Source organism: Paroedura picta, chromosome 2, assembly GCF_049243985.1.
Source record: "Paroedura picta isolate Pp20150507F chromosome 2, Ppicta_v3.0, whole genome shotgun sequence".
Classification (NCBI taxonomy): Eukaryota; Metazoa; Chordata; class Lepidosauria; order Squamata; family Gekkonidae; genus Paroedura; species Paroedura picta.
Window position 1 is genome coordinate 94,407,009 of NC_135370.1, and position 24,161 is coordinate 94,431,169.

A 24,161-nucleotide genomic window follows, 5' to 3' on the forward strand; every position below is an offset into this window, starting at 1 on the left:
GCATAAGAAACGCATTTATTAAAAGAAATCCAATCTCTACTCATACAATACTGGTCATAATGGTGTGTTGTAGATACATTACTAACAATCTAATAACATATTCTAGCTCAGGAGAAAAAAAAGGGGCCTAATATTGTAAAATCTTACTCACAGGGAATGTCTCGGTATCCATTTTCTAGGGCCTGAAAGTACTTCATGAATTGCCAAGTTGGAATTTTGAATATTTCAAATAATCCAGTGTCTTGAAACAATGCATATGCAACCTAAACAAACAATTTATTTTTTTCAACTTCAGGGATATTAAAACATAATTATTTATATTCTAATTGCTTCAGAATTCATATTTCAAAACACATACTTGAGCAATTCAAATCTAATGTATATTTACTATTAATATGTTATTAATGAGGTTTTGTGATTTTTCTCTAACCATAAAGACCTGATTATCAATTTATTCAAAAATGTCATCAATATAGTTAAATATTTATTCAAGAATTCCATAGAAAGCCATTTGTTTTATTTACCATGCCAACTTTTTAAAAGCAGTTTTAAATGTCAACTAAGTAGAATGTTAAGTGATTCTCATATATAATCTAAATAAAATCAGAATTCCTAAATAAGCAAACATTAAACCTTTCTATAAAATTACATCCCTACATTTCACAACTGCACTCCTCTGACAACTCTGCGCTCCTTCAGTGGTTCGAAGAACCATAGAAATGCAGCATGAGGGGCAAAGTGGACTTCTGCAGCAGGACAGGGAAATAACTGAAAATTATCCCCTCTCTGCTGACAGAAAGCAGCCACTAGCTATTAGCAAAATGGAAGTGAGCTTGGAGAGATGTACTCGCTGCTCCCTTAAATAATGCAAGTCTCCCACTTCCTTTGCTTGTTGGTCTTTATAGGATAATTTACATCTGTTTCAGTACTAACATGATTCATGCTAACTAAGTTTACTCAATGAGCATTTAAAAGGTCCCTGTGGAATGGCCTGCTGGTATGATGGGCTCCTTTGTGGTCAGCTGGCCGCAAGGGGGCAGGATCCACCCAGGGTTTGCCAACACTCATATGCATAGCAATAAAAGCTGTGGCCTATTCCACGCCAAACAATTTGTGTCTGTGTTCTTTCATACAGCTCAGAGTATGGCCCACTGCCTTTTTGTTTATAAACGGAGACATAATTATGTTACTTTTCAAACCACTACTGTATTGTATCTCTAAACTGGTCAGCACAAGCTTATATGTGAGGAATATATATAGCGAACATAATATATGCACTGGAGGAACAAACCTGACTAAGGATTCTTCCAGATTTATCTCCCATTTTTTGAACAAGATCAAATATTTGGAAATTCCAGTTCTCCATTTTTTCCATTAATGAATCATAGTCTTCAATTACCATCAGGTCTAATGTAGGATCTTCCTCCAACTGTATGAGAGAAAGTATAATGCATATGTAAAAATAAATACAATATTTTGTATCTTTGGTATAATCATTTTTTTAAGGTAGGCTTTACTGATGTGCATTTCGGTATAACTGATCCAAAAACATACCCAAAAAGTACCAGAAATAATATGGGGTATATACAGCTCTTGAGCCTCTTGTGGCACAGAGTGGTAAGGCAGCAGAAATGTTGTCTGAAGCTCTGCCCATGAGGCTGGGAGTTCAATCCCAGCAGCCGGCTCAGGGTTGACTCAGCCTTCCATCCTTCCGAGGTCGGTAAAATGAGTACCCAGCTTGCTGGGGGGTAAATGGTAATGACTGGGGAAGGCACTGGCAAACCACCCCGTACTGAGTCTGCCATGAAAACGCTAGAGGGCATCACCCCAAGGGTCAGACACCTTTACCTTTACCTTACAGCTCGTATATAATTATGTTTTTTTGGGATGGGATATCAAACTATAGGCCCTAAAAAGGCCTGGAAATATTTGGGATTAACCAGGAGCATTGGGAGCCAGCATTTCAAGCTCCCACAATGCTTTTCATCACTCTATTCCCTTTTTCTTCCCATGTTTCTATGTTTGTAGGGCATGGTATTGACTTGCCAGGCTCCTTAAGGAAGGTTCTGTCACTTTTAAGAGGTTTAGTTATTTTTTAAAAGTTTGTTCTTTACTGGAATTGGTCACATTTGTGTCTAGATATCTGTGATTTATTTTGAGATTCTTGATTTTCACAAAAGTTGGGATTTGCACATTTTACACAGTCTCAAGTCTCTTGGGCAGAGTTTCTCAACCAGTGTGCCACAGGACTCTAGTGAGCCATTGGTGTACCCCCTTATGTGAGCAGGTCAACCTGCTCCCTTCCAAAATGGACAATGATGGACTCCTAACACTTTGTCAACCTATGTCGTTGGTGAAGCAAGATGAGTTCTTCCTTGGAGGTGGTGGGTTGGAAGCTGTTTTGGGGTTTGTTTTATTTGTTTTAACTTGAGTGTGAGTGGAGGGTGTGGGTGGTAGAAGGGAGATAGCCCTGCCTGGGCATAGATTTCAAGCCATGCAGCCAGCAGAAGTGTGAGGCTAGACAGGGCCCTGGGCAGCTCTGTAGAGTCTGGAGATTCCCAGGTCCCACCCAGAGGCTGGCATCCCTAGAGAGCTACTACAGATAAAAGCCTGGATTCAGGGCAAAGACCGTGCTTAGCCTGCACAAGGATTACTATCTACCTTGCTCTGGCAGCCACTTCTGACCCTGATATCTTTCTGGTGGTACCTGGCAATTCCTGACTCCTCCACATGCAGCCACCTGGGTAACCTTGGATTAGTTACAGACCTGTTAGTGCTGTTCTCACAGAGCAGTACTGTCAGAGCTCTCTCAGCCCTACCTACCTCACAGGGTATCTTTTGTGGGGAGAGGAAAGGAAGGAGATTGTAAGGAGCTTTAAGAATCCATTTGGTAGTGAAAAGCAGAGTATAAAAATACTCTTCCTTCCAAAATTACAAGTGATCTCCAAATCAGATCAGCTTTCATGAGGAGAATTGCTACTTTGCATTGTGGGCAATGCTTCCTTGTTCAGCTCAGGCAAGGTTTGCTATTCAGCTTACTGTGCACACAGAAATGAAACGAACTTCTCATTTAACAAGCATTTATTATTATTATTATTATTATTATTAGATTTATAGCCCGCCACTCCCTTGCGGCTCGTGGCGGGTAACAATATCGCAATTCCCCATTAAAACCCCATAAACAATAATAACATTGCCAATATTGCCGGCATGGCAAGAATGGCAGCTCAACTCCCCCCCCCTCCCTCCCACTACTAGCGGGTGGAGAGGAGGTCCTGGTGATGTTTTGCTTCGGGTCCAGAACCCGAGTCCCCGGGGGAGGCATAGATCTATTATCAGCCCCGGCCTCAACCATAAACCTGGCGGAAGAGCTCCGTCTTGCAGGCCCTGCGGAATGTTGAAAGATCCCGCAGGGCCCGCAGCTCTCCCGGGAGCTCATTCCACCAGGTAGGGGCCAGGACCGAAAAGGCCCTGGCCCTGGTCGAGGCCAGGCGTGCTTCCCTAGGGCCGGGAACGACCAACAGGTTTTCACCCGCAGAGCGCAAGGCCCTGCAAGGGGCATAGGGCGATAGGCGGTCCCTCAGGTATGTGGGTCCCAACTCGCGTAAAGCCTTGAAGGGATAGAACCAGAACCTTGAACCGGATCCGGGCAGCAATTGGCAACCAGTGCAGCTGCCTCAGCACTGGCTGGATGTGGGCCCTCCAAGATGTGCCAGTAAGGACCCTAGCAGCTGCGTTTTGCACTAGCTGAAGTTTCCGGATCAAGGACAAGGGAAGGCCCGCGTAGAGCGAGTTACAGAAATCTATTCTGGAGGTGACCGTTGCATGGATCACTGTGGCTAAGTGTTCGGGGGACAGATAGGGCGCTAATAGTCGGGCCTGGCGAAGGTGGAAAAACGCCTGGCCCGCTACTTTTTTGACCTGCGCCTCCAAAGTCAGGGAGGCATCAATGGCCACACCCAAGTTCCTGGCCTGGGACGTGATGGTGAGTTGCGTCCCTGCCAGGGTGGGTAAGCGTGCTTCCTGGTCCTGCCCCCTACGTCCCAGCCACAGGACCTCCGTCTTGGAGGGGTTGAGTTTCAGGCGACTCTGCTCGAACCATTCTGTCACTGCTTCCAAACATCTGGCGAATGGTTCCGGGGGGGAGTCCGGGCGGCCGTCCATGAGGAGATAGAGCTGGGTGTCATCAGCGTACTGGTGGCAACCCAGTCCAAAACTCCGTACCAGCTGGGCCAGAGGGCGCATAAAGATGTTGAATAATGTGGGGGAGAGGACCGCACCCTGAGGGACCCCACAAGGGAGTCTATAGGAATGCGAGAACTCATCTCCCACTGCAACCCTCTGGGTCCGGTCCTGGAGAAAGGAGCGTATCCAGCGTAACGCTGTGCCCCGTATCCCCGTGCCGGCAAGGCGGTGGACCAACAGCTCGTGGTCCACGATGTCAAAAGCGGCCGACAGGTCCAGAAGAACCAGCACTGCCGACCCGCCCTTATCCAGCTGGCGACGGAGGTCATCCAACAGGGCGACCAGCACCGTCTCCACCCCGTGGCCAGGTCGAAAGCCAGACTGATATGGATCGAATGCCGAAGTTTCTTCCAAGAATGCCAGGAGCTGGTCTGCCGCGGCCCTTTCAACCATCTTGCCCAGGAACGCCAAGTGCGACACTGGGCGATAGCTGGCAGGGTCCCGCGGATCCAGCGTAGATTTCTTCAGGAGAGGGTGAACCACTGCCCCCTTCAGCTGCTCGGGGAACTCCCCGGACTCCAGGGAGAGGTTGATAATGTCCCTGAGCTGGCCTCCTATCTTCTGGCCGCCTCCTTTGAGGAGCCATGATGGACAGGGGTCAAGGGGGCAAGTGGTCGCCCTAACTGAGCCTAGCAACTTGTCCACTTCGGATAAAGAGAGCCGTCTGAAGCCATCAAACGTCACCATTTCATTTTATTAGTGATGCCATAACTACTGTAAACAAGGGAGAGCTTTTAATAAGAGGTTGCTTTAACTTTTCAGTGACATGTCACTTCTGGGGATGTGGCCAACTAAAATTACTTCCCATACGTCTCCAAGCTTGAAAAAAATTTCAAGTGTGCCCTATAACCAAAGGTTGAGAAAAGCTGCTCTTGGGTGTTACATAACATTCTTGCTGTTACATTGGTTGGACTTAGCATAACAACAACCGCTTCAATAGTGTTCCAATGGGGAAGAGTCCCAGGTTTTACATTTTTGCAGGTTTCCCCTCCCATAGGGCACAATGATGGCTAAATGCATCTTGTTCAGGAGCCCATAAAATTGGAATCCTTGGTCCAATTAATTTGAAATTTGAGGATTATTTCAAAGGACAGGCAAGAGCAGCTCCTCTGCAACTTTGGTGATATTATCTTTAAAAACACCTCTAATCCTCCCCAAAAACTTTCCCCATAAGGAATAATGGAATTGAAAAATACCAGAAACTCAAAACACAGATCTGAATACCATATTAGTATTTGGAACCACTGAACCTGGGAATACCAATATTTTTGGCCCCAATATATCCAGATCTGACAAATATGGCACCACCTTACCAACTGCCATCAGTTGTGGATTGGGAGAGGGTGAGGAAGACAAAGCATGGTAAACAGCCTCATGCTGCATGCAGGTTTTGTGGCCATATCCAGTTGAGGGCTGGTGAGCACTGTCAGCCAAAATGGCCTGGAGCAGGGCAGTGTTGGGATGCCAACTCATCCTCATCGGCTTGAATTGGCGCACACTCAAATGAACACAAAGTGTGACCACATGCTCCAATCCACTGAAAAGAACAGCAAGTAATCTTCTTTTTTTGGAACTTTATAGCTGCAGGCATGCTATCTTTGACCCCAACTGGAATTTAAAGAGCTGGTAGGCCATGTGCTTGTGTGCACCAGCTGTTCAGTGGTCAGCTGGCTAGCATTTTAAATCTAACAGAGCTTGCCACTCTTACCTGCACTAAAGTCCATTGGTGTTTAGATATGAAGCCTTATCATTCAGACTCCAGTTTCGGGGATGATCTGTCCTTTCATCTGTGGGACTACAGTGCTTGAGGCACTTGCATCAGCAGGATCTGATGCTACAGAATGCAGCTGCTGGATCCTAACTGGGACACCATGGAGGGCCCATATCCAGCCTGTGCTGAGGCAGCTGCATTGGTTGCCAGTTCTAGCACAGATCAAGTTCAAGGTTTTGATCCTAACCTTTAAGGCCATTCACAGCTATCTATCTTAGGGACCGCTTGTCTCCTTATGCCCCTCCCTCAAAGTTCTTTGCTCTGCAGGTTCTAAACTGCTAAAGGTGCCTGGCCCCAAGGCAGTTTGCCTGGCCTTGACTCGCACCAGGGCCTTTATGGTCTTGGCCCCCACCTGGTGGAATGAGTTCCTGGAAGAGCTGAGGGCCCTTTCAGAGTTTTCACAGTTCCACAGGGCCTGTAAGATGGAACTTTTCCACCAAGTCTTTGGGTGAGGCCAATGAGCACATCCCTTGTCCTTTGCAGCGCTCTAGGGGGTGGGAGACCCAGGGCTTGTCTCCAAGGCATAGTTATTGCAGTACTTGGCCCATCTTAAGATAAGGGGGCTCACTCCAAGGTTCATGGACATTACTTGATGGTCAGTTCTTTATACAGTAAAGTTTGTGGGTTCCATGATCCTGCAGTTCTTTCCTTGCTCGACACACCACCAAAAGCTAGAGAAGGTCCCCTCTTCAGGGAGCCTGACTGCTGCAAGCCTATCACTTTGCATATTTTGCAGAAGTTCCTATGTTTTCCCATTTTCAAAGCCTTTCTCGACACACCACTCCACAGTTGTATACTCAGCAGCTAGGCTGAGGGTGTAGTTATTGGGTAGCAGGCAGGTTGCCCAGGGCTGGATCTCTCCCCCAAACTGTGCTAATTATACTGTGACAGTGTTCAATAAAAGCTGTGGCCATATTTTCACCAGAGCCAGCTTGGTGTAGTGATTAGGAGTGTGGACTTCTAATCTGGTGAGCCAGGTTTGATTCTGTTCCCCCCCCCCCATGCAACCAGCTGGGTGACCTTGGGCTCCCCACAGTACTGATAAAGCTGTTCTGATGAGGAGTAAAATCAGGGCTCTCTCAGCCTCACCCACCTCACAGGGTGTCTGTTGTGGGGAGAGGAAAGAGATGGCAAATGTAAGCCACTTTGAGACTCCTTCGGTTAGAGAAAAGCCCCCTATAAGAACCAACTCTTCTTCTTCTTCAAATACAAGTCTCTGTAAGTTTCCTTCCACTGGATCACCCTATATCCTTCTTTCCCTGAAGGAAGCCTAAAGGATTTCAGAACCCTGCACTCCCTCTCGCACTCAAGAAATCATTCTTGCTGCCGAATGGTTCTTGGGTTCTTAGTATATCACAGAATTATAGTAACAAATTGAGAATGACTTGGCAGTTAATAATGTTGAGTAGAAAAGAAGTAGAGGGGTAAGAGGATGAACATATTTGCCAGTCACATAACATCTTTGCTTAGGATTGTTCAGATATCTTATAAAGCTTGTGTGTGGCCAGAGGTGAATCCAGCAATCACTAAATTAGTGCTTGTTTTTCAAGTTTGGAATCAGGAGGCAAATTTCTTCCAAGCCAGACTGGCCAGTGATTCTGGTTTGTGGGGAGAGGCATCATCTGGGCATGGAATTGGGGTCACTGTGGGTAGGCAGGTAGTTGTGAGTTTCTTGCATTCTGTACGGGGTTGGACTAGAACAGGGGTAGTCAAACTGCGGCCCTCCAGATGTCCACGGACTACAATTCCCACAAGCCCCTACCAGCATTCGCTGGCAGGGGCTCGTGGGAATTGTAGTCCGTGGACATCTGGAGGGCCGCAGTTTGACTAACCCTGGACTAGAAGGTCCTGGAGGTCCCTTCCAAGTTTATGATTCTAAATTAAATATAAAATTCCATATATTTGATACTCTTGTTGATGTATCAAAAATATATTAGCAAAAGTCAGTGAAACATATGCAACTCACTCAACATGCATGCAAGTTATTTACAACAAAATATGAATCACATCATACTAATTATTGCAATATGCTTACATTAAGTTGCTTATTTTCAGTCTGATCTATTTGATGATTGTGAGTTTCTAATTCTCCTGTTCCACCCTGTTGTTTCTCGGTATGATTAGTAAGATCTTTTGGAATGTCATTATTTCCATCTTTACCTTAAAAGTTCAAATAAAGTTAACATTTTAAAACAAAACCTATTTTCCAAACATTTAATCATTATTTTAATACAGAATCTTAAAATCAGCTCAGGAGTTGCGAATTTCCCTTCAATATATTGTGAAGGTATATTGTCTACTCATGACAAAAAATATTTGACTGTTCCCACAAACCACATCTAAAAATAACAGTATCTCATCATGCGTGTACAACTGCATTTCAGAAAACAATACAACAATGGACGGGCTGTCTGGGAAAATAACTTCATGGTCCCAAATATTATATTTTCAGTACTAATAGTTTGAAATTTTGCCAAAACAGAAATACACCCTCAAGGCAAAAATTTATAAAATGGGTCACAACAAATTTTGTAAGAAGGGCACACTTCTTAATTAAAGGGCCTCAGTAAAATTGTCAAGCGTTGACTGGTCCCCGGTGATAAAAAGGTTGGGGACCACTGCTATATAATACTCAACACAGTAACAGGCAGTTTTTCACACAGATATATAGTTAATGATTCTCAACTAGCCACTTTTTCAAATTTAACACAATCTTCAAATTCACATGCTCTCAACGTCATTACACAATTCAGCTAATTATAGGTGCTTACTAATTTCTAGTGTAAGTCTGGAGAGGTCCTGTCTTCAGCACTGTTCAGCACTGTTTTTGCTATATAAAGTCTATAGACAGTGAACATATGCATGAACTAAATATCCATAACCATCCATATCCATATCCTACAAGATCGTACTCCTCCAAATAGGCTTAAAAAGAGACATGGAATACTGTACGCAGCTTTCCTGGTTTTGTATCAGAATGCTGGATTTGATGACAAAGATAATATGTACAAATATCTTATTTTTAAGCTTTCCCAGTAAACAGAGTGTCTGAGCAATGTAACTAATTGTACTTAATGCTGAAGTACCTTGACTAATTGGTGGTACACATCAGCCCTCTACACTCATTTCAAGGAAAGATATATACAGCAAGCTTCATGTGTTTCTTTATTTTAAATACGTTTATCCCATCTTCCTCCTGAGCCAGGCCATAGTAGTACAACCTTGCGAAAGCTAAGAAGATATGGATCTGTACAGGAGATCTGGAACTACAGTGTAAGTCGCCTTGAGCTCCAGGGTAGAAAAAAGATTAGGTATAAAAACAAAACATTTTCCTTTCAAATTTTGCAAAATCTTGATCTTACACTGAATTTCAGCTTGCTGGGGGGCAGGATCTATCAATACTATTTTGGGAGACACTTCATTGTCTCCTTTCATAGGTTAAGAATATCAATGTTGAGTAGGGTTGTGAGCGGCAGCATCCGAATTGGCTGTTCCAGGCCGATATAGCCAGCACTGCACCGCAGGGCACCTGTGTGTGCGCACCAAGTTATGCACCGGTGCCCGTGCCTCCTCCCCACCGTGGTGCGATGCTGGCTGCGTCAGCCTGGAACGGCCGATTTGGAAGCCACCACACACAACCCTAATGTTGAGTGTTCAGATTTTTCCATACGTGAACAATTTAACACCAAATTCCAGAATATCATGTTCTAAGTCTTGTGAACGTGTAATAACATTTTAATGATTACCTGGATTAGTGACAAAGTAGGACAGTCAGTACCAAGCTTGTTATGGTTAAAATAAATTAAATGGAGAATATAAACAAATATGAATGATTTTATGTATTCCTATGCAAAACAGAATGTATGGACAAACTGAAAATATGGACAAATTGACAGGATGAACAAGGGATTTCAGAAACTCTGACCCATATGCATGGTCTCCAGTTAAAATAGTAGAATGAGCAACTGGACAACATCAATCAGATAACCAGCTAGGCAATCTATATATTCTCTGCTGAGACCCTGCATACTTATTGTGCAGCATACAAATGCCTCTGGGGAGTTCATATTTTCTAACATCTGTTCACGAAAGCTCTTGACTATGATATTTATAGTCATGCCAGTAAATGAACAAACAAAATCTATGATTATTTGGAAAATACAGGTTTCCTACTTGTTAAACAGCACTGTACTTACCTATAATTGTTGCTCATCAAGTGGCCTGTCAAGCACAAACTGGGACTATGCATACGCTGGCCAGCCGTGAAAAAGATGCCCAGAGTTTTCTAGAAAATTAGGAGTATGACCTCTCCCCTTGGCACTTTCCTGATGATCTGTGACATTACTGAGAAGACTGTCACTACTTCCTCAATTCTCTTAATGCCATCACTAGAGATCTATGAAACTAAGGTTCCAGAGAGTTCATACTACAGCAGTTCATACTATGGCCTGCACAGAAAACCATTTGATGAAAACAAGGTTGCACCTAAATGTAACTGTTGTTCAACAAGTTTTCTGTACACACACACATTGGGACTGTGTACATGCAGGCTAGCCACTGAACAGGAGTTTCTAGCTTTTGCAGATTGGGGGTGGGGGGTGGGGGTGGTTGTCTCCCCTCCAGAGTGAGTACAACTGTTTTTCCTGCCTAAATGGTGGTGGTGTGGTGCCCCTTTCCCTCAGTTCCTGCTTGCTGCCATGAATTCTTATAGGAGGAAATAATATTGATATGAAGAATATAGGATAGCTCATAGAAGGACATGAAGTAAGGAATATGCATGTACACTGAAGACACTGATGAACAACAGTTACAGTTAAATGCAATCTGGTTTACATCTTCCACCTTTGGTGTACCCCCACATTAGTGTTTTAGCAAGCTACTAACCACAAGAAGGTAGAGAGATGTTCTAACTGAAAGAATGACTGAAAGACCACTTTCGCAACTTTTGAGTCCTTTCTCGCTTGCAGGTCCAACATATAATTATTCACAAATGTATACTCAGTCGACTAGCCTTACAGATGTCAACAAGTGGCAATCTACAGCAGAATGCAGCTGAAAAATCTTGAGTGCTAATGGAGTGTCCAATGGCAGGATTTGCCCACAGCTTCATAGCAAGACTTATTGCAGTGACAGCCCATCTTGAAAGAATCAGAATCAAGAATTACACACAGAGCTGGAAGAGACCACAATGGGTCATCCAGTCCAGCCCCCCCACCTTCTCGGGGACTTAAAAAGCACACACTCTTGACATACAATCTCCTCCAAAAAACTTCCAACAAAGGAGAGTCCACTACCTTCCAATACAGAAAGGGATTGTGATGCTGCAGCTATGCCTTTCCTTGAGCAAATCAACCCTAAATAGCAAATCAACCCGGGATGAGGAAGGGTCCGGATTGGACCCTTCCTCTGGACAGACAATTGGAGGGACCAATCGGCAGGCGCTTCGCTGCGGCCCTGCACCATGGCCTTTGCGGCCCGGTGCCGGGCCGCAGACCGGGGGTTGAGGACCCCTGCCCTAGATGCTTCTACAGCATTGCTAGTTCAAACTAAGTTCCTGAATGCAGAAAGACTAGTGTGGAAAAAGATATACCATGGATTCTTCCACAGCCAGCATAACTGAAACTATATCAAAGACCCATGATAGGTTATGAATTCACTGTGTGATGGCCCCCAATTTCCTCACCCTGCAACAGATCTAGTACTATCTAAACCTGGCAGCTATAGCAGTGCTGCTTTCATGCAGATCAACAATACTCGGGAAACAGCTTGTGAGAATAGACCTGTAGATAGTAGTGGTCTGAAAAGCCTAGGCAGAATAATCTCATTACTTACTGAACACTGATTTCAGACAGTCTACCTCATACCTCTAGTTAGTTGTTCATTTTCTTCTTCAAATCATTTGACTTACTGATAGTAGCAGCAATGTTTTTATAAGTTCCTTTTCTCTACCCTAAGGACTCTCAAAACAATTTACAGCCACATTCCTTCCCTGTCCCCACAACAGTCATCTAATGTGCTAAGTGGGGCTGAGAGAGCTCTGAAAGCATTGTGACTGCCCCAGGTTACTCTGCAGGATTCGTGGGGGGGAGTCAGGAAACAAACCCAATTCCCTAGGTTAGAGTCCGCCACTCTTAACCACTAAACCATCAGGCTCTCAGACTTTCAGAGGAGGGATCTAGTAACATAAGAGAGATATACTAGACCAGTGTTCCCCAACCCCCGGTCCGGTGACCAGTACCGGCCCATGAATCAGTCGGTACCGGGCCACAGCTCCTCCTTCTCCTCCTTCCTGGCTGCTGCCTCAGGGGCTGCCCTGCCACTCTGCCGCTGGCTCACCTTTGGTGTTCTCCAGCAGCTGCCATGGCTGGGGCTCCCCCTCGGTGTGACGCTGAGCAGCTGCTGCTGGCAGCGCCCCCAGTGGGCGGCGGGAAGTCAGGGGCACCGGCAGGAAAGCAAGTGGAGCAGGGGCTCAGGCGGCGGTGGCAACTTCCCTTGGCAAAAGAGTACACACACACCCCCCCCGGGCCTCAGTAAAATTGTCAAGCGTTGACCGGTCCCCGGTACTAAAAAGGTTGGGGACCATTGGAAGGCATGGTTAAAACATTATTAAGCTTGGTTCCTTTAAAAAGTTGTGTGGTCTCAGTTCCCAATACTTGGGTAAGCTAGGTCCAGTTTACAACATACAACTTTCCTATAACTTTTTACAATTATAGTTAGAGATCAAAAGAAAGAATGATAAAACCTGGGGAAATTTTGGCATTTTCCATGTGAAAGTTCTGTGAAAATAGATCAGTATGTTTCACTGAAGTTAAGAGAAAGGTTCACTGATTTTCATTAAGCTGCTTTTCCTTCTTACATTATATTTGGGAAAGAGTATCTGGTCAGAGCTGCAAAGAGGGGAGCCTGGAGGACAAAATTTAGAAGGCCCAATTCAGCAGAAGGGCCCCTGAAGCCATCACCATGTTGTATCCAGTTGAATGCCTTTCCAATTATTTTCTTTTCAAACTGTTTTGGATGCAACCACAGCGGTGCAGGGAAATCTGAGCAGAGTAAAAGGCACTATTGGCCAGATTCACCGTTCCATTATATTGAAGCAAACTTGCCTAACAGATCATGCCAAGCTCATCAACCAAGCCAGCATTGGATTAAGACAAGCCAGCACAGCTGACGGCTGTTACATTAACAGCCTGCTAATATGAACAGTGTCTATCATTTCAGCCACAACTTGCAAAGCACTAGTTCCTCTCTTTTTTTAAATTTCTCTCCTTCTTTTCCACACTTTTCTCATTTATTTCTGTCTCCCAGTTTTGCATCTCCTAGCTTCATTCTCTGATTATGTTTTGTTATGATGATGTTTGGTTTAGGTGAGGGCTGGGGAGGGGGGGAATCTGGTGGGTCTCACCAAAGAAAAGAATTTCAAGTATTTATGGAGTTCAAAATCCTACCTGATTTTCTGCTTTGATATTCTGAAGCAGATTCAGATAATGAGGCTGTAACAGGCTTGAACATCTGACGTCCACAACTTATTGAAAATGAAACAAAATACAATAGACATTTATCTTATTTCACATTATTTAAAAATAATGATCAAAATTATCCTTCCTATGTCTTAAAGATTACATCATTAATAACATCGGAATATCAATATATAACTCCTACTTACTTTTCCCATGATTATACAATTTTAGTTGCACCCAAGGAAGTGTCTACAAGCAAGGTTGGAGAGAAATTGGCTTAATACCATGGAGCTGGTTCAAACAAGTTTGCCTGGAAAAAAAATCCTCTCCCTTTAATAGAGGTTTAATGTGTGGAGATGACCAGCTAACAATCTTCATGACATGGAGGTTAAAAATGTCATTTGGTACTTGCTGAAAATTTAACGGATATTAAGGAGACAGCAAGAGTTTCAAAGCTGACAACCCTAGGAGAAATGTTCCCTGAAACATCTTCTGTTTGTTCCAAAATCCCCTCTAAGGAGACTCTACCAACAACATGCACCACAGGATAGTGTATTTCAGCTAGGATTACCATATTTTGAAAAGCAAAAAGGAAGACACTACTTTGAACAAGTGATCACTATGACAAATCTCATTTTAAATAAACCCTGCTATGTAAGCTATGATAATTGCTACTAGCGAGGAATATTCCTAACCTTTCAACCCCAAAAGAGGACATTCTCATCAGTTTTTTTTAAACAGCCCAAAAGAGGATGGACAGCCCCCTCCCCCAGAAAAAAAGATATGCCCTCTTAAAAAGGATATTTGGTAACCCTAATTTCAGCACTAACGGCATATTAGGTAAAATTACTTCTTTCGTCTTCTGCTGCTGATGCAAGCCACCAGAAGAGAGGGGAGGATGAGGCAATTTCTGTGTTGTAACTGCACCATATTACACACTGGTGCATTATATTATGTGAAACATCTCTAACGCTCAGTGAGAATTTTTATGAAAAACAGTACACTGCTTGGAAAAGCGCAAGAAAAACCCACTCTGTTAACTCCTGTTTCCACTGTACCACATCCAATTTTTACGTGGTAAGAGTCACACACTATTTGCAGGGATTTCCAATAATCTTTACCATAATTTGCTCTATATATTTCTGAAAGGCCCATCAGGGCGGCCCTGTCCAGGAGGTGTCCAGGCCCTGACTTGGATACCGGAACACTCGGTATATCCAGCTCTTCTGCGCCACTGGGCCAATCCGGTCGTATCGAGAAAAGCTGGACGTGTCCGGATCGGGCTGGCCCCTGCAGCGCCCGCCTCCAGGAGCCGAGCACAAGCTGCTCACCCACTCTCCCAGCCAGAATGTTCCTGGCCAGCAAGGAGGGCGCTTCACCGCCTCACCCCACTCCCCGCTGGTTTGCACGCCTGCCAACTGCCAACGCCACCCAACTGACGCCTCCGTAGGTCAGTGCCTGGCGGCGGGGGACTTTTAGGTGCCGCTCGCCCTGATGAGGCCTCTCCCTGCATCACAGATGCGGCTACACCCCTTCGCACCCGAACTTGCCGCGCCTGAGGAACACGGCTGCTGCAACGGGGCTTTCCCTCCCTGTTTGGCCTGTGAGGGGCTCTCGCCCCATTGTGGATGCGGACTCAGCCACTCGCGGCCCAGACAGGGAGGGGAAGCCCCCTCCCACCAGCCGCCCTCCTCGCCTGCCTTGGGATGCCTCACCAGGAGCTTACACTGCCTCCACGACGTGCCGTCAGCCCCTCGCGCCCCCGGCATGGAGAGAAAGCCCCCTCCTGCCAGCTGTGACCCTTGGACTCCCAGCACCGCTGTTGGCCCTTCTCCCACGAAGCTGCACTGCCTGAGGAGCACGGTCGATGAGAGGGGGCTTTCTCTCTCTGCTGGCCCCGTGACGGGCTCTCGCTTTGTTGGGGGAGTGCACTTAGCTCCTCGCAGCCGAGGCTGGGAGGGAAAAGCCCTCTGCCACCCACTGCACTCCTTGCCCAGCCCAGGTTGCCCCGCGAAGGGCTTGCGCCTCCTCTATGAGGCAGCGACAGCCCCTCGCAGCTCCTGCAGGGAAGGGAAGCCCCCTCCCTCCGGCTGCAGTCCTCGCCCTCCCAGCCACGCCATCACCCGTTTGCCACCGAAGCCACACCGCCCCAGGAGCCCCACCGCCGGGAGACGGCGTTTGCTACCCGCTTGCGCCAACCCGCGCCTCCGCAGATGCCCGTTTTCGAATGGCCATTTTTTCAAAATGGGCCTTCCCACTAGTAAACAAATATTTTCTGATGGTATAATCAACTGCTAGAACACAGGATCCATAAGATGGAGCAAAAGCAAAAGCCATCAATCACTATGCAAAGCAAGATTCAAAATAAGATGAGCATTGAAGAACTGGACAGTGGAAGAATCTGTCTACTTCCAGCCTCTGGGAGAATAAATATCAAAACATTATTGAAATGTTACATTTAAACACATTAATAATTGATTATACAAAGAGAACATTACCTACTACATGTATAATATGAAGATATTCTAAACGGTCGCTGAACATCTGAAGAACTAAATGTGCATCCCAGAGGTTTATGTAAAGTAACACTTGGCCTAGTAAGGAAGTCTGCAGTATCAGGAAATTCTACAGGTGACCGGTGGAGCCCACTGGATATGAATCCATTAGTAAGTGAACTCACATGACTTAAATTTGAGGAAGTTCCTAAAGGAAAAAAGTCAAAGCAATAAAACTTTAGAAGCTCATCATATAAAGCACCCTTGCTCATGTACATTCACAAATAAAATAAAGTGCATATGAGAGATTATAAACTCAAGGATATGCCTAAAAGGAAAAACATTTACAACACAAAATACAGGCGGTTCTGAATGTATATACCAACAGAAAAAAGAACCTATCCCAGGCTATCAACATCCGTATGCAATGTGATATTTATACAATACACATCAATATAATCAATATAATATTAAATGAAACATTAAAATGTGTCTTATCTCTATTTTAATAATTAATGATGCAACCAAAACGGACTGTGGATTTATGCTGTTTTAAATGTTGAATTTTCATCAGTGGTTGTTTCCTCCTATAATTGTCAAAATAATCCTTGTAAACTCTCTCATACCTGCGAGCTGAAGGCTGGCGTTATATGAGTAGAATTTATGCTACAACTTTGAGTTGGATATATAGTAAAAAGACTTGATTTTCAGCAATATAAAAGAGGAAAAATATTGGAATCTTACAAGGATCATGCTTTCATCCAGGTGACGGTCACCCCAGGCTGGATTTCTCCAACTCCCTCTTCGCAGGCCTATCCTTATCCCTGATCTGGGAAACTACAACTAGTGAAGAATGCAGCAGCCAGAGTTCTCATGGGAACACTTTGGAGGGCACACATCTGGCCCGTACTCCAAAAGCTGCACTGGTTACCAGTTGAATACCGGATCAGGCTTAAGGTTTTGGTAATTACCTTCAAGGTTATACATGATCTGGGCCCTGAATACTTGAGGTACTTCCTCTCTGCCTATGTCCCCCAGAGAGCACTATGCTCTGTAAACACCAACAAGCTGGTGTTCCCTGGCCCCAGGGAAGTTTGTCTGGCCCTGTTGCATTTTTGATTTCACATTGCAGCAGAAAGTTTTTCAGTTTTCTAAGAATTCTACAACTTTGTATTTCTTCAGACAAGAAAAAACCAGAGTCTTATGTGGAAATCTTAATAATTACAAAAAAATGTAATGTCCTATATGCTATGCTTGTATAGAAATACCACTGCAGAAATATTGCTACAACCAAGTTATTAAAAAGCGATGTATATCCTACCAGCTCGTCTGGGGCCTATATTATGAGTCAAGGTCACGGAAGATGATCTTTGTTTTGGTATCGTCAACAGGTTTGTGTTGAGAGGCCCATTTGCATAGGATCCTTGACTAAATGTAAGGAAAGAAAAAGGGTTGCTCTTGTGTTATTCTACTAAACAGAATATGATACAGATAAGATCACTTTATTCTTATGAATAACAGTTAAACAATCAAAATGAAAGAACTGTTAAAAGTGTGTCCTATTCGTAAAGGTATCTTGGCACAATTATATAAGTAATAGAAAGAAAAATTATTCATAAAATGACACGTAATTCTATAGTTCTTTTATCAGCTCTTTCAATTTTTTTCACAATACAGCTGCTGGCACTATAATGTGAAGGAAGACATAGTCACAGAAGGAGATGACTGTTCATATGTGCTAGGGATAATAAGGTTGCAATTTTCAGTACGAAAATAAAGCACAAAAAAAAAAGCATTACGTATTGCCCCCCCTCAAGTAGCTTCCACACAGTTTCACTTTTCAAATCAACATTGTAATATGCCTACTGGTCACAGACCAAACTTATTTTCCCTTGTTTCGTGTATGAGGTGATATATTAAACACTATGTTTTGAACTTCATTCTGTATCAGTAAATACTCATTGCAGTATTTAAATGGAAGACAGGCACCACTCCACAAAACATTTGTAGAATTTTATTTAGATCAAACATAATGGCCACTGCTCAAATAGATACCAAGTCTTCTTTGATCACTACACTTAAATGACATTTATATATATTCTGCCTTTCTCCCCAGGAGGGACCCAAGGTGGCTTACATCATTTTCCTTTCCTCTGTTTTATCCTCACAGCAACTGGTAAGGTAGGTTAGGCTGTGTGACCAGCCCAAGGTTACGCAGCAAGCTTCTACGGCAGAGTGGGGTTTTATATCTGGATTTCACAGGTCTGAGAAACTGTTATACACTGTTACCTTAAAACACTTCCAAATAGCAGCGTGTGAGTCGAGGTGCGAGCAGCCTGGGAGGGAGGGCATAAGTTGTAGGGGCGGGCTAATTAATGCACGGCCAGCTTTGCTGGCCACGCCCAGATTGACCCTATTCCAACTCGGACACCCCAGACTCGCTCCACCCCCAGGCTGGTTTTACAAATATTAAGAGGAACCATGGATAAGGATGTTATGCTTTCAGTTACTTTTTCATCTATACTGACTGATGCCCGAAATAGGGGGGATGTTTATATTAGGTCGCCGCCATTTGCCACATGTTGTAAAGTGTTTTAATTGTTTTATGGGAATTTTAAATTGTAAGGATGTTTCTATTTTGTTAACCACCACGAGCCAGTTATGGGAACGGAGGTATAAAAATCAAATAAATAATATAATAAAAATAAAACCTTAACTTGCCTCTTTTGGGACTGTGGATCGACAGATATATTTATTGCAGGACATTTCTACTTGCAAGTCATGCCATAAAAGACTGCTCTTCTGGGTTCCTCCACTTTCACTATTTCCTGTGTACTAATTTTATTTCCCTTTTCTTCCACTACAAGAATTGCCAGCTCCAGGTTCGGAAATACCTGGAGATTTTGGGAATGCAGCCTGAGGAGGGTAGAATCTGCGGGGACGAGGGTTTTCAATGGGGTATAATGCCCTAGCATCTACTTTCCAAAGCAGCCATTATTTTCAGGGGAACTGATCTTGGTCACTTGGAGATCAGCTGTAATCCCAGGTGATCTCCAGCCCTCACCTAGCGGTTGACAGCCCTATTTACTAAACTAAGTATACAACTCTTCTCTCATTCCATGAAACATATAAGTACAAATGTAATCCCTCATACTTACTCATCCCCCCCACTCCACAGAATTAAAGAACACATATTTAACACTAAAAGTACAGTTCAATATAGTCTTGGTTCTTTGTAGCATTATGCGGCCTTAAGGTATGACCCAAGATTAAAGTAAACTTTAGCAGTCTTTAGTTTACTCCATCTGTGTGACTGAACCTAATGTCATTCACCGCTAACCTCTCCTTATCCTATATCTTGGTACTTTATTGAAATGTGCAGTTTACAGTTAAAAGAGACACTTTTTATAGCTTCATGTTCTATATCGCTTTGAAGGAAGGTCATGTTATCGTAGAATGAAGCCCTAAACTATATTAATGTAGAGCAGGGGTAGTCAACCTGTGGTCCTCCAAATGTCCATGGACTACAATTCCCATGAGCCCCTACCAGCATTTGCTGGCAGGGGCTCATGGGAATTGTAGTCCATGGACATCTGGAGGACCACAGGTTGACTACCCCTGTTGTAGAGGACTGCATGGTATTGCATTAGCATTGTTTGCTTGATCAGGAGCAAGGCTGGACTTGCACCATCCCATCCCCCCACCACCACAGTACAGGTAGGGTGGACCCAAAGGGGATGAGCGGCAGACAAGCTATAGGAATAGTTCCTAAGAGGCAACCTTGCACTTTCTGGGGAACCAGGGCTGGGCCTCTAAAGTAAGCAGCAGCCTTGCAGGCAGGTGGTGGTGAAGGCATCTAGCATAAGACCTGATTTATGGAGGTAAGGTGGAACCTTCCCACGCTATTGATAGCTTTCATCCATTCCAAGCTTGGAGTGGCAGTGGCAAAGAGGGCATGACATCCAAATGGTTATTTAAAGAAAGCCAAGGATATTTAAGGAAAGCCCAAGCACAGTTTAGTGGAGAAAAGGAAGAGCCTGATGTTAAAAGCCTATCCCTTCTCTTCACTTAGTGGGTCCTCTAGCTGTAACAGCAGTTGCAACAGAAGGCAAGCTGTGGACCAGAGGCAGGAGGAACCCCACCTATTAAATATTCATTTGCATATTTAAAAGGGAAAGACTGTAAAAAAAGTTTCTTGTGAAGCTCTAAACTGTAATTTACCTAATTTGTACCTAAATCTAATTCTACTTTTCATTTTTTGTAACAATAAACAGGCAGCTATATTGCTAAACTGTGCCATCTGCTGGTTATAAGTTTTAAAATATATACACAGCTCAAATTTTAATATACATGTTAAAGCATCCCAGGTGATTTTTAAAAATCAGGTACTTTATTTTCTGGATTAAGAAAATAAATGTTAATATATATAATAGACAAACTACTATTTAAATTGTCTAAATTTATATCCTGTGCCTTCTTTAAAAACACTACTAGTTATCCCTTTGCTTTAAGTGTCAACCTGTAATACAATAAATTTACAACTATACTAACATGAACAGTTGGTTCACCTCAAAGGTACTACAAAAGAATCCATTTTGCAAAAGCAGCATCACACTGGGGCTGAACATTGTCCCCGCTACATCAGGCCCTAGCCAGAGATTCAGGCAAGCTGCAAAAGTAAGAAAAGTAACCCTTATGAAATTAGTTCATACTTTTTTTTTATTGTCTTAGTCGGGGATTAAAAAACAATGTAAACAAAACAGTTGATAAGCTTTTACACTTAATCAAGTGATATATGAGATAACTGTTATATGTGCAGCTTGATAGGAGATGGGGAGGTTTTCTTATTAAACACCACAGCTTCAGAAAACTACTTTTGTTAGCATTTCTTTTGGCTAGAGGCAAATTATTATTTGTCCTGGAATTTGCAGTCAGCATCAAAACATATGTTTACTGCATTACTCCTGAATCTGAGGAAGAGTGTTTGCACTTGAAAGCTCACACCTTGAATGAATCTTTGTTGGTCTTAAAGGTGCCACTGGACTCTGATTTTGTTGTACATTACTCCTATTAACTCAGTCAGTATTTTACTACTGAATTACTGGGCAAATGCACTAAGATTTAAAAGTCCAGTGTACATCTTATGTGATGTTGCTCCTTCAAGATCTTATGTGATCTTATGTGATCTTGTGTGATGTTGCTCCTTCAAGAGCAACAAAACATGCACCTATTAACTACATTCGTAATAAAAATACATTTAGAAAAATCATCTGGGTTACAAAAAAAGGTCATTTTGTTTTGTAAGATTTAGAATTCATGTTCTCTCTGTGTGTTGTACTTCCATCTACAGACTGTTCACTTTTCAGCTTTTTTGGGGGGCTGCACTTTTGTTAGAGCAGCCATTCTCAACAGGGACCATGTGGACCCCTGGGGGGCTCTGGCATATTTGAAGGGGGCCACAGACCGAAAAATGTGAGAAGGCGAGCTCAAAGGGTTTATGGGGGTCCTGGTAACTGAACTGATGGAATATCTTTTTTATCATGTATGACATCATTAATCACTAGGAAGTTTGACCTTCATCAAGGGAATGAAAAAGAAATAACATAATCCATTTGTGTGTGCTTGAATTAATGCATTAAAAAAATGAACACACATGCTTCTTTTGGTCGTATGTTGTAGAAATCTGTCTTGTGTGTGGGTGTGTGAATGTGTGTGTTAGGCTTTCTCAACTTGAGTTTTGTGATGGCCCCAGAAGTGATTTACTGATTGGGTAGAATTTAATTAATTTTTAATATACCCTTTAATGTTTTTTTTTAAAAAATATCAGGTGATATGACCATGTTGAACCACCCACCCCTCCCAGAATGGACAATGATGAGCCTGGAGGGGGTGGGAAGTAGGGCAGCCATACAAATCCTTGCTAGCTGAGGCTACCTGAGGCTTGTTGCACGTGGTAGCAACTGGAGTCCCAAGAGTAAGTAACAAGGTGGGGTGGGGGAACAACAGAGTATCTTAGGCCTGCTCTGGCCCTGTTTCAGGTGTTGGGATGGGCATGGGAGAAAGGGAGCAGAATAGGCCTGCCCCGGCCCTGTTTTAGCAGGCTCCCTTTGGTGAAGAAGAACAAATTGGTAGACAGCCTAGAATGCATATCTGTTCATAAATCATCTGAAAATATGGCAGTTACCTGGTGATGTCACACCTGGTGGGATTATCTGAGTCATGTAACTTCTGGTGACATGTGACTTCCAATGGTATGGCAAGAAGATGTGGCCAACTGACATCAGGGTTTCTTGAAGCCGGAAGAATGTTTCATACCTTATCTACTTGTCTGTCATTTTGACTAGTTTGCCGCTCTCCTGCATTGGACTGGTTGTTTTGATAAACTGGGCTGCCTTTCCTTCCCTTTTTAGTTAGAAGAAGAAGAAGAGTTGGTTCTTATATGCCGCTTTTCCCTACCCGAAGGAGGCTCAAAGTGGCTTACAGTCGCCTTCCCATTCCTCTCCCCACAACAGACACCCTGTGGGGTGGGTGAAGCTGAGAGAACCCTGATATCACTGCTCGGTCAGAACAGTTTTACCAGTGCCGTGGTGAGCCCAAGGTCACCCAGCTGGCTGCATGTGGGGGAGTGCAGAATTGAACCCGGCATGCCAGATTAGAAGTCTGCACTCCTAACCACTACACCAAACTGGCTCTCAGGTAAAGGTATCCCCTGTGCAAGCACTGGGTCATGATGTCTGACCCTTGCGGTGACGCTTTCTAGCATTTTCATGGCAGACTCAATAAGGGGTGCTTTGCCAGTGCCTTCCCCATTCATTACCATTTACCCCCCAGCAAGCTGGGTACTCATTTTACCGACCTTGGAAGGATGGAAGGCTGAGTCAACCTTGAGCCAGCTGCTGGGGTTGAACTCCCAGCCTCATGGGCAGAGCTTTCAGACTGCATGTCTGCTGCCTTACCACTCTGCGCCACAAGAGGCTCATGGCTAATTACAGGGCTAAGGGCATATTGCTTTGGAACATCTGTTGAGATTCTTCAAAGCCTCCTTACATTGGCCCTGTTCATCAATAAAACATACTTTGATAGCGTACAGAAGAATTTGCATTACAGTGTATATATATCTAAAGGTTTTCTATATGTGTCAGTAAAAATAAACATTTGAATCTTAAGCTTTGTTTCTGCTTGAACTGTACATTCTATTGTGGGGTGGTCCTCTGCTCCACACTGTGCTCCATCAGCACTGCTTCCACTCTTGCAAGACCAATGTCTTATCATGAGCCAAACATAAATATTTTTATTTATTTATTTACTGGTTTCATTAATAGCCTGCCTTTTTCACTGACACTCTGTGGATTACATGGTATAATCTGCCAGAGGAACACACTCCACTTCTCATCTCATAAGTATTGGCTATATCGGGAACAATTTACAATCCTAATAACAATTTCCTTTAAGATTTGTGATTAATTATTAATGTCAGACACAATTAAGATTTTCCATCAGTATGCATCATATATCTAAGTTACACATTTTAGATATAGAAAGCTATATAAACATTAGTTACCAACTGATCTCAAAACACTTCAGCTAAAATAATTTCACTTCTTCAACCCAGACTATAATTCAGTGACTAATTTAGGTGGAATTCTATTCTGTTAAGATATTTACCTTAAAGAATTATATTCATGATGTGGTCTCTTGCCATTATTGCGTTCCCATCTAGTGGAAGACTGTTCAATGGGAGGAAAGCCTGAGGTGCCTGAATTCCGCCTGAACTGTGGAGTTGGTAAGCTATTTCGGCTATTTAGCCCCTGTTGAACAAATGAATAGCAGTTATATGGTTTTCCTAGATCTCTATTAAAGGCACGGTCTTCCTCGATATTTGTATTATTTAGTTCACATTATATTCACTGACCTGTATTAAAACTGCCTAACCTTGTTAACATTAAGTAGCTATACAAATAAACATCTGTACCTCTCAACTCTTTATAATGATGCACAAAGCAGCTTAGGAGCATGGCATAAAGGTAATAACAAATCTACATTGTATTATGCCTGTGACTGTGTGGGCAGATTGTTCAGTTTACCAAGGAATTAAATAGTTAGAAAATGTGCTGTATTCTGTAAGGTCAACTTTTAAATACTGGCCAAATACAGAACATCTTTAAACAGCCCGTGGCGCCAGAACATCTTTAA

At 43.5% G+C, this 24,161-nt stretch overlaps 1 protein-coding gene across 2 annotated transcripts in view; it reads right to left on the reverse strand.

The window, feature by feature from the left end:
- PDE3B (phosphodiesterase 3B) overlaps positions 1–24,161 on the reverse strand; it is a 76,391-nt gene that overhangs the window by 22,797 nt on the left and 29,433 nt on the right. Inside the window, exons 4-10 of one of the 2 annotated variants that reach the window (XM_077321695.1) lie at positions 23,634–23,776; positions 17,290–17,396; positions 15,972–16,176; positions 13,462–13,538; positions 8,052–8,176; positions 1,292–1,429; positions 152–263 (exon numbers count right to left, since the gene is read on the reverse strand). In XM_077321695.1, the coding sequence (XP_077177810.1) occupies positions 152–263; positions 1,292–1,429; positions 8,052–8,176; positions 13,462–13,538; positions 15,972–16,176; positions 17,290–17,396; positions 23,634–23,776 (907 nt within the window). The remainder of the gene's footprint in view (positions 1–151; positions 264–1,291; positions 1,430–8,051; positions 8,177–13,461; positions 13,539–15,971; positions 16,177–17,289; positions 17,397–23,633; positions 23,777–24,161) is intronic. The other variant, XM_077321696.1, reaches the window with a different exon arrangement.